Here is an 11,853-nt window from a genome sequence, read left to right on the forward strand (position 1 = left end):
GGGTTGATCTTTTTAATGATTGGGTTAGTAGATGGGGGTTGATTGAATTAGAGTTAAAAAATAGGAGGTTCACCTGGACCAACAATCAAGAGAATTTAGTAATGGCCAGGATTGATAGAATTTTTGTTTCTACTGGGTTAGATGCTGCTTTTCCTTTGGCTAGAGTGAAAGCCTTAGAGTCCCCAGTGACCATAACCCTTTGCTTATTGAACTTGGGTATAATGTATTTTTTTAGAAAGAAGAGGTTTAGATTTGAGAAATGGTGGCTCCAGGAAAAGAGTCCTTTATTTAGAAAAGTTGTAGAGAAAGCTTGGTATATGCCATGTAGTGAGCTGAGAAATATAGATGTCTGGCAGTTCGGACGTTTAGGAGATTAGTTAGAGGATGGGCTTCCAATCAGTTAGCCCTGTTAAATAAGTCTAAAGTTAGGCTTTCTCAGGAACACAATGATTTAGATAAGATTTCCGAGCAGAGAAATTTGAGTGAGATGGTGAGCTAGATTTAAGTTTCTAGAGGAGGAACTGGCTAAGATATGGAGAGTTGAAGAAATTAAGATTAGGCAAAGGTCTACAGACAGAGGCATCCTTGATGGTGATAAGAACACTACATATTTTCAAGCAGCTGCTAATCACAGGAGTAGGAAAAAAAGATTGATTTCCTCGAGGGTCCCAATGGTCATGTTCATGATCAGAAGGGAATGATGGATATAGCAGTAGGTTTTTATAAAAATCTTTTTTGCCAAAGAAGATAGTGAAGATGTTAGATTAGGAGTAGATTTCTGGAAGAGAGTTAGAGAGTCAATATAGTCACTCCTTTTTTAGGAAGAGATAAAAGAAACAATTTTTAGGTGCTACCCTGAGGGAGCTCCTGGTCCTGATGGGCTACCTTTTTTGTTTTATCAGAAATTCTGGGATATAGTTAAGAAAGACATTGTTAACTTTTTTTGATGAGTTTTATAGAGGTTAAGTAATATATCCAGACTAAATTTTGCTCTAGTGATGTTGGTTCCTAAAACCAATGATGCATGTAACATGAAACAGTTTATTAGTTTAATCAACTGTAGTTTCAAAGTGTTTTGTAAACTTCTAACTAATAGACTAGGTAGAGTATCACAAAGATTAGTGGCCATTAATCAAAGTGCTTTTATAAAAGGGAGATATATTTTGGAAAGTGTAGTAGTAGCTCATGAGATAGTTCATAGTCTTCATAAAGAGGGGGAGAAAGGGGTTATCTTGAAACGACTATGAGAAGGCCTATGATAGGGTTAGTTGGAAGTTCTTAGTTGAAGTTTTATATTCTAGAGGCTTCTCCAGTAAATGGATTCAGTGGATTAAATAGTTAGTTGTAAGTTGGAGGGTCTAAGGTGTCATGGTTAATGGTGAGGACAGCTCATATTTTAAGCCTGGTAAGAGTTTAAGGCAGGGATACCCTCTTGTTAGACAGCCGCATGGGCACTTGAGCCATCGGCCCATTATGGTTAGTTATAGATTTGGTTGATGTTATATTAGTAGGCAAAGAGATCCAACGGTGGTCATACTTCTATAAACCAACCCAAGGTCCTCCTTGCCTATATATGTAACCCATTGGCCTCCTAATCAATCTATCAATTTCCTGTGCCAGACTTTGCTTTCACCTCGGTCTCCTCTGTTGTTTAATTTAGTAGGAGATATATTTTGTAGGATGTTAGATAGAGCAACTAGAGCAGGGCTTATCCAAGGTATTCTTCAGGATTTTAGAGGAGGAGGGAATATCTCTTTACAATATGTTGATGATATAATCTTATTCTCTAGTGCTAACCTATCTCATTTACTAAATTTGAAACATGTTATTATGTGGTTTCAGCAAATCTTAGGAACGAGAGTTAATTTCTATAAAAGTGAGTTGATCACCATGAATGTAGAGGAGGATGTAGTTCATCAGGCTGCTCACATCTTTAATTTTCTAGTGGGTTGTTTTCCTCTAAAATATTTAGGTGTTCCCCTCCACTATTCTAGTAGATAAAATTCTAAAGAGAATTGCTGGTTGGAGAGGAAAACTACTGTCTTTAGCAGCTATAGCTCTTTTGATAAAAAAACTTGCTTAGCCAGTATCCCTATTTACTTGTTATCTTTCATAAAATTTCCCAAATGGGCAGTTCTATACATAATAATAAATAGGAAACATTTCTGCCGTAATTTAGTCTCATGATTTCGGTCTGGCCCTCCCGCATTTTTATGCGTTATTATCACAACTAAACCAATCGTTCGCTTCACGCTTTTGGCTGTTGTCCGTCTCCTCTTCACATACGGACAACATCAGCACTAGACTCTGTAAGAAAACTAGGAATCCACGTGGCTCCAAATCGGATACAAGAAGAATTCCAAATTGACTAAAAAAGAACACTAAGATCGATAGTAGCACCATCGCTCCCTACATCGACCCCGAATTGCACTCCAAATCTTCAATGGTACATAGTAGGATCTGTGTCTGGATGTGGCATAGGAGATGGGGTAACTTTTGGGGTCTATACAATTGCCTGGAGCAGATTCACAGCATCCACATGAATGATGTTATTGTGAAAACTCACCCTCTTGTTTGAAATAAAAAGAAATTGCAAGCGATTAGATAGATCGGATGTACTGTATGTGCACGCTGTGTGCAGTTTAAACTGAATGTTGCTAACAGATCTACTATATATCTTGCAATTGTAATTTGGTTTGTCTGCAGTTTCAACTGAGTGTAGCTAACATATCTACTATCTTGCAATTGTAATTTGGCTACTTTAATCACATATTAAAACTACATGTTTTTATGGGTCCTAAAAAAAGTCATAGAACTCCCATATTTTAACTATAGCAACACATGAACAGTGTAAAAAGTAAAGTTATGATATATTTATGTTCAAAATATTTTGGTGTTTTGCATCTAAAGAAAAAATTCTAACAAGGATGTATTTTAGTTCAATATAGGCTTAACGGAATATTGTCATATTATAACTAATATTAATTAAATTTTATTATAAGTGTCATGGTTATTATAAAATAAATTATAGCTTTCAAAATTTATAGAAATAATGAAACAAAAATAGATAGTATGGTCATTGTTGTCGTTTCCTATGAAAATATTTAATATATTTTTCTCCTGTTGCAATGCACGGGCATAATACAATAGAACTACTATATGGGGAGTTTCTAGGTTTAAAAAACTCTAATGTAGTCTATTAGTTTTTCTCCTCTCAGCGTCGCTGTCGTAGCTTCTCCATCCCGAGCACCGGTTGCATCGGCGACCAGGAGAGCAGGTCTCAGAACCATTGTCCTTGCGATCCAGGAGAGAATGAATAAAGTTTTTGAGAAGCGCATATAAATAAGTTTTTTTGGAAAGCACGAAGCACAAATAAGGTTGTTGGGAAGCTCTCTTCGTACAACTGCTCCAAACCTCCACGATAGGTCGTCTTCCATCCAAGTTAGACGGTGTTGCGTACTATCATGTTCGCCACTAGCTGCTCCGAGCTCTTCCTCCACCACTCATCGACAACTTCGTACCACCACCAGTCACGACGTCTCCTACAAAAGTACAAATAGAAGACAGACCTATCAAGTGGACCCCACATGAACCTTAGCACATTCCAAATAAATTCTAAACAAGGTATTGGGATATAAGCCTCGTAACCTTTTCCCATACCCACCTCAGCACAACCCACCCCATATCCTTTTCCCTTTCCAAACTGCTATCCAAACGTCACCATATAACGTTGGGGAGATTGGTTTCTAAGTGTGGTGTCTTTGACATAAAAACTACTCTAGAGTTTCTGCATTGAGACTGCTCGGACCATCAAATTATCTTTCTTTTATTTCTTTTTTGTTATGTTTTGTCTTTTAATATGACTATCATCTTGGTTTTCTCTACTTTTATATAGTAATCTATATCTATATTTTTAGGAAGGAAAAAATAAAGGGAAAACGGGAAAAATATGGAAGGGGTGCCGATAAATCTAGCTCGATGAGATTTACTAGCACGGCACGGCGCGCTCCGTTGCGCCGGTTCTTGGACCTGGTAAAGGGATGGTGATAAAAAATTAAAGATGTAAACAGTAAAGGTACGCAGTTTTAAAAGTGGTAAATAGTAGTAGTAAACAGTGTTTAATAGTGTCAAGATAGCATTAAACAATGAATGTGGTACTGAACAGTGTCAAAATAGTATTAAAAAGTGAATGGGCAGTAGTTGAGTGGTTCAGCGAGCTCCAATTTATGCACGGTTGAGAGATCTTATTATGAATGGATACCTGAGATGGATTGTTCAGAGGCTCTAAACTGACATGTAAGATGTGGTAATTGGGTAAGTTGGGTTTCTCTAGGTTTATAATAATTTTAATAACACATTATTACATTTCCGTTATGAATAGTTCCTTTTAGAGCTTGTTCAAAATGATGCAACGACAAATTTATTCGGGGTTATATCCTTTGTGCCATTAATAAAATAAGTTTTGATAATTTATGATTTTATTTTGACAAAAGAAATCTATATAATTATGAGTTGTTAGAATTAGTGTTTTTATCTCTCCCGTTGCAACGCATGGGCACATTTGCTAGTAATGTCTTAAATACTCAAATGAGTAATTGTTTGTGGAATGATATGGACAATGCTCATAAATACCATTTAGCTAACTGGGAATCAAAGTATTAATAGTTCTGTAGCTAGTCTTTGGGATGGAGAATCCCTTAAGTGCACTTTTAGTAGGATGGGTGATGAGAGGTTATTAGAGCAGTGCCAACTGGCTTCTACCATTGTCTTTAAGGATGAAGAAGATTCTTTGGTTTGGCAATATCACCATCAAATGGCGTCTATTAAGTTCAGTCTCTGTTTAAAATCATAAATTTCAGAGGTATTCAGCCGGTGCACATCTCTGCACTTTGGGATATTAAAATCCCTCCTCGAGTCAATTACTTTCTCTAGCTCCTTAGTAAGAATAAACTTTTGAATAGAGATAATCTAAGTAAAAGAAGACATGTAGAAGTTGCTAAATGTACGTTTGTTTTGCAATGAGTTGGAATAATCAGTGCATCATTTATTCTTTGACTGTGTTGTAGCTGAACATTTGTGGGTTACTTTATCCAATGTCTTTGAGGTGCACTTAGGGGGTTCTTTAGGTTCTATAGTGAAATTCTGGTTGAGCAATAAAAGAAATGGAGTTTTAAACATGTTTACCTTAGCTGCTGTCTGGAGCCTTTGGAAGCTAAGAAATGACCTTTGTTTTCAGAGAATGTCACGGAGGAGTATGGATATGCTCCTTTACAGAGTGGCTATGCTGGTGCAGAGGTGGGGGATCTTGTGCCAGGAAGAGAAGAGGGAACTCCTGTATTCGAAGGTTGCAAGGCTCAAGGAAGCTGTTGCTCAAGTGACGATGTGGCTTCAGAGTTAGAAGCTGTCTTCGAGAACATGTGGAACAGTTGGGAAGAATCATCCAGCTTCAGTCTACATCTGCAGGACGTCTGACGGAGGTTACTAGTTCCTGCTGTTTCGCTCGGGGTTGCGGTTGTTTCGCTCAGGATTGCTTCATGTGAAAACTTTAGGTTCTGTTAAGGATGTTCAGTCTGATGTAATATCTGGGGTTCGTTTTGGCTTAAAGTACTTTAATGATGGAGATGGTATACCGTCTGCTATGCTGTAAACGCTACTTTGTCTTTTGTCTATGGTTAATTAAGAGACTTGGGCTTGGCCCTATAATTCTAAAAAGTGAGTGGTTATCACCATCAGTTCAAAACCAGCAGTGATAAAACATCATCACCACACATATAATCCGCCGGTGAAGAAATGATCCACCACAACTGCTTAGCAACCGCGCATTAGAAAAAAGCAAGTGCTAAACTGACTCCTTATTTATCACTACACTATAGAACAGAGACATGGGTCATCTTCTAGCTTTCTTGTTCTATTTGTGCCCGTGCCGTACCTCTCTGCTCTCTCTGCATCCCCTGGCCGGAAAAGCTAGCTCTATTTTCTTTCTTTGTCAATTATAAGAGGACCTTTACGGGGCGCCAAACCAATATTGCCCACCTACCATTCGAGCAGTGCTGATCGGCGTGTTTCATTAACGTACGTACAGTGAGCAACGGCAAACCCAACAAGGGCGAACGGTGGTGCTTCAGCTGGAGAAACCTCCAGGAAGCTGACGAGCCTGCGGGCTAGACGGCTAGGGCACAAACACCGCAGCTTGCTACTACTACTACTACATACATCTATACGCGTACGACGTCTGCACTGAACAATTGCACATGCGTACAGTGGGCGCCATCTTCAGCCTGCAGCCAGTATTCGACTTATAAGCCTTGACTTATCAGTCAGCGAACGGTATTTTTCTCTTACACTAAACCAACCAGCAGTACTTTCAGTCATGGCTTATAACTCAATCTAGCCGAAACGAACGGGTTGCTCGTCGGGAGCGGTGCAGTATTCACAGAATCGCCTTCAGGGGCTAGGCCTGACGGCATCTCATCTATCTGTCCGTCTCCGTCGGTCTGCACCACCAACAACCGTGCCCATCTGTGCGCGCGCAATGCATGCAGTGCAGATCTGGGCACTGGGCAGCCAGCGAAGATGCCGGTGCTGCTATACTCCTCGCGCGCCTTCACATTCTCATCACGTAACGTAGTACGTCACGCCTCACGCATGCCGGCTGGCCGGCCGAAAGATAGGAGAAAACAGGCAGGGCGCCTACTAGTAGTGTACCCCACGAGCAGAGCGAACTGCTAAAAAGTTTGTTCTTTTGTAAAAGACGATGGATCAGACGACTTATAATGAAATGAAGGTCCACAAAGCATTTGTGAAAGAGGATCAGACCGACTTTTGAGACATATATATACGTAGTATATGTATATCGTTAAGTTGGCAGGTGGGTATGCACAAAAGGCCACCTGTACGGCATTCACAACTACTTGCAATGATCTTTCAAAGTACACACATAAATCCAATCTCTCAGTCTCAGGGGGTTGATGACAGCATGAAAGATTACTCGGTTTCTAGCTAGGCTTGGGCGGTGTGTGCTGGACCTGGATCTAATTTAAGGCAGGTGGAGCCGGCCGCTGAACTTTGAGAAGGGTAGGGAACACGGGACTCTAGCTATCTGATCTCAGAGCAATACTAGCTAGTCCACCAATCCATACATGCTAGTATCTCCTACGACATTGGCTAGCACCGTTAAGAGAACATAAAATGTAAGACATAATCATGGGTTAAATTGAGCCATTTTTTCTTTATCTTTATCACAGTATATCCATGTGAGATATACTTGTTTATGATATACATTGGCTACCAATTACTTTATATATTTTCCCTTTCTACTTCAAGGTATTCCGATCCCCCCCACCCCCCCACCACCACCACCACACACACACACACACACACACACACACACACACACACACACACACACACACACACATATATATATATATATTGGCCATAAAATAACTTATTCTATAGCCACCTTGATTTTTACGATAATGTTTGTACCAATTTACGATAACATGAATATGCATTTACGATACTCGTGTTACAATAACTCACGGTGATATTTACCATAATGTTATAGTAAATCACTTAGCAAGGAGTTATTGTAGTCTCGTAAGTTAGCATGGTAATTATCGTAATTCAAAGTGGCCACAGAATAAGTTATTCTATGGCTAGCCGCAGAATAGTAGTTCGATCTATAGGGAGAGTATATTCACTAGCCAGCTACAAAATAAGTTATTCCGTATCCACCTCCATTTACGATAATCTTATATATTAATTTACCATAATGTCAATACATATCTACGATAGTTGGATTACTATAACACATGGAGATATTTAACATAACGTTATAGTAAACCACTTAGTATGGAGTTACTATAATCTCGTAAATTAACATAGTAATTATCATAACTCAAAATGGCTACAGAATAAGTTATTTTGTAGCCAGCTACAGAGTAGAATAAGTTATAGTAGTAGCTTTTCTAGATACATACTCCCTCAATTTCAAATTATAAGTCGCTTTGACTTTTTTGGTTCATCCATTTTACTATGTATCTAGACATATTATTATATCTAAATGCATAACAAATTAGATGTACCAAAAAAAATCAAAGCGACTTATAATTTGGAATGGAGGAAGTAGTTTTTACTATGTATATAGACATAATATATATTTAGGTGCATAGCAAAAACTATATATTTAAAAATTAGAACAAAACTAATTGTCTCTAGCTTGCGTGTTCTATTTCATAATGGCCTTTTTATTTTCATAATCACGTGTCAAGTCGGTTCATTTATTTTGTAAACTCGGTCAGGGCGTGTAGTGTGTTATTTTTGTAACACAGTGGCAACTCCTCTCTTTGGAGGATGAAACCGGATATCTCTTCTATTTTTTTTAAAAAAATAGGCAAAACCAAATGTGCTAAACCTCTTCATCGATCTCCTCTCTGTGGGCCCGGACTATAAGTGACCTGTTTTGCTTCCTTGTCCGCCGTTGGTATTTTATGAGAAGAAAGGGGTAGACCTTTCCAGGTTTAGCCACGCTGCAGACGCTCCACTACTCCTACTGACGCGTGGGGTCACAAAACTAGGTCCCACGTGTTCTTGACGGAAACATGCGAGTGGGTATGTTAGCAGGTCTGTCGACATTCCTTATTGACGCAATACCAGAACGGCACAGAGAGTTTTGGAAGGGGCGCGTCAGATAGGGCCGGGCTCGACGTGGGTTTTTCCATTATAACGACAATTCTGGAAATTGCCTTGATCGGAGTCACGGATCACTCCTTCCTATTTGCCTTGACTGACTTCCATATTTGCCTTGATTGACTTCCATTGGTTTTTATTTTACCGTAGACTGCGGGATGTGTTGGAAATTGCCTTGATCGGAGTCACGGATCCCTCCTTCTTATTTACCTTGACTGACTTCCATATTTACCTTGATTGACTTCCATTGGTTTTGATTTTACCGTAGACTGCGGGATGTGTGAGGCATGCGTTGAAGCTTGGGTGGGGGAGATCCAAATAACGTTGGCTATCAGATCAAGTTGAAGCCTGTGAGAAAGGATTAGGAGCCATAGATTTTAATAATATGGTAATCCTAGGTATAGTTTCGTTGGTACACAATGATTGTAGTCTCTCAGCGGAGGACATTTTTTTTGGAGACCTAGTATAGTTTTGAATGGTCCCTTATAGTAGAGATAGAAGGAAAAATATATAAACTATTGGTAGCCTCTTCTATAATTAGTATATAATTTCATCTAGTTGTCAATTACGTTGAATCTTATTCACATCCATCTTTATGAAATTTATCTAAAATAACCCCCCCTAAATATAATTAGTATATGAAATCGTTTGCATCCGCTAGTATGAAAAATAACCTAAAGTGACAACAATCCCCTAAATATTCAACTAAAGTGCCCAAATATGCCATTATATGTGTATAATGTAAATAACCCAAGACGACGACCTCTCTCTAAATTTACACGAAAAAAATACCGTGCTGGCTTTTTAGAATTTAACCAAAATTCCAACAGAATCCTAGGCACTTTTCATTCCATCGTATGCATGGATCACTAAAAGGTGGAATGAAAATGGAGCGGAGAACTGGAGGAGCCAGCTAGCATACGATGGAGTCAGACGACGCGGAGCCGCGGACGGGGGTGTACGGACCGGACCAGCTTGCCCTGGGTCACCTGCCAGAAACGGTCTCCTCCAAGCCTGGACGCGATCCCGTCTCGGGCGAAGCGCTTTCCCTCTTCAGACCACACCACCCAGGAGCAGATCGGGCGGGGATGGATCGGGAATTGACCCGGCCCAGCCCACCCGGTCAAACGTTTCCACCCACCATTCGTCCATTCCATTTCCCCGCGCCGTCTCCTTTCTCCTATAAATAACCTCCCCCCTCGCATCAACCCACCACCCACCAGCTCTCACATCCTCAGTCATCGCCCATCCAAATCCACTCCAAGCGACCTCGATCCGCACCGCAGAGCGAGCAATTGCAATTCTTTAACCTTCGAACGCACACCGACACCTGATCCAAATCGGCCATGGCGGCGGCTCTCCAGGCACAGCGCCTCTTCCTGACGGCCTCCACCTCCTCGTCCTCGCCACTCACGACGCGGCCGCCGCGCCGGACCACCGCTGTCGCCCCCTGCCGCGCCGGCCTGCGCGTGCCGTCCGGCGTCCAGACAACAACCGCGTCGTCGTCGTCCATCCCGGCGGACGTCGGCATCAAGCTGGACTGGATCGACGTCACCACCAGCACCAGCAGCATCGGCTCCCCCGCCGCCGACCGCAACACGGCGGTCGACAAGCTCCGCGCGGTGGCGGAGGCCGCGGCGGACCGCGCGGAGATGCACGACATCATCGGGCGGCAGCGGGACAACTGGAACCACCTGCTGCTCCACTCCACCAACTCGCTGACGCTGGCGGCCTCCGTGATGGCCGCGCTGGCGCCCGCCGCGCCGGCCACCGTGGCCGCGCTCAAGGCCTCGGCGGGTGTCCTCCTCGCCACGGCCGCCGTCACCATGGCCGCCGTCAACAGGGTGCAGCCGTCGCAGCTCGCCGAGGAGCAGCGCAACTCCACGCGCCTCTGGAGGCAGCTGGAGCGCGACATCCGCGCCACGCTGGAGCTGCGGCACGCCGCGGAGCTGACCCAGGCCGACGTGCAGGACGCCATGGACAGGGTGCTGGCGCTGGACGCCGCGTACCCGCTGCCGCTGCTCCCGGGGATGCTGGAGAAGTTCCCCAAGGCCGTGGAGCCCGCGCGGTGGTGGCCGCGCCGCCGCCCGCACCAGCAGCCGAAGAGCAGCAGCACCACCACCCGGTCCAGGAGCTTCGGCCGCCGCAGCGTCAATACCAAGACCACCACCGGCAACGGGTGGAGCCAGGAGCTGGAGGAGGAGATGCGCGGCCTGCTGCGCGTGATTCGAGCCAAGGACGAGCACCAGTACCTAACGGTGGGGAAGCTGGTCCTGTCCATCAACCGCGGCCTCGCCGTGGCGGGGCCCGCGCTGGCCGGCACCGCCGCGGTAGCCGCAGCCTTCATCGGGACCGGCGACGGCGCTTCATCTGCCTGGGCGTCCGGCGCCGCGGCGGCGTGCGGCGCGCTGGCGGCCTGCGTGAACACGGTGGAGCACGGGGCGCAGCTGGGCATGCTGTTCGAGCTGCTGCGCAACTGCGCCGGGTTCTACCGCAAGGTGCAGGAGGACATCGAGGCGGCGCTGGGGGAGGCCGACGTGGAGCGGAGGGAGAACGGGGAGGTGTTCCGGACCAAGGTCGCGCTGTTACTGGGACGGGACGCGGCGGAGCTCCGGCAGTTCAGAAGGATGGCGTCGGCGTCGGTGAAGGATGACGATATCAAGGACTACGCCGGGAAGCTTTTCTGATCACACTTGCATACTCACGGAAACGCGGATGAATTAGCTCTCAACACAAATGAGAGTTCGTACATACAGTACTCTAGATAGGAAGAATTATATTCCATTGATTCTTTTTGTAAGTAACAACAATTCCAACTTGAAATGACAGTTCTTTGATTGAGCTTATATTCACCCATCTTGTTGGATCCCAATTAAGTTCTGATTCTAAATCAACAAGCTGAGTTTACATATGGTATGTTGCAACGGCAGTGTGATCTGCTAGCATACCAGTCACCGGTGCCATGCCTGGGAACATGCATGGTCCACACGGAGTCGTGGGCTCGTGGCGGTACAAAAAACCGGCCGCGCGCGGGCGCCGGCAGACGAAGGCACCGGGCACCGGGGTCGCGTTGGCCTTACTGAGTTGTGTTGTGTCACGGTGAGCGCCACCAAAACCGGCAACCGACGCGAAACGAGACCCAACCCAAGCGCGGCCGGGACG

The 11,853-nt window shown here is 43.9% G+C and overlaps 1 protein-coding gene across 1 annotated transcript; it reads left to right on the forward strand.

Moving 5' to 3' along the window:
- Positions 1-9,912: 9,912 nt before the first annotated feature.
- Positions 9,913-11,537, forward strand: LOC136471403 (probable F-box protein At4g22030). Its single transcript, XM_066469129.1, has one exon. The coding sequence runs from the start codon at positions 10,038-10,040 to the stop codon at positions 11,376-11,378; it is 1,341 nt and encodes a 446-aa protein (XP_066325226.1). The 5' UTR covers positions 9,913-10,037; the 3' UTR covers positions 11,379-11,537.
- The last annotated feature ends 316 nt before the right edge of the window (positions 11,538-11,853 follow it).

Source organism: Miscanthus floridulus, chromosome 8 (genome assembly GCF_019320115.1).
Source record: "Miscanthus floridulus cultivar M001 chromosome 8, ASM1932011v1, whole genome shotgun sequence".
NCBI lineage: Eukaryota > Viridiplantae > Streptophyta > Magnoliopsida > Poales > Poaceae > Miscanthus > Miscanthus floridulus.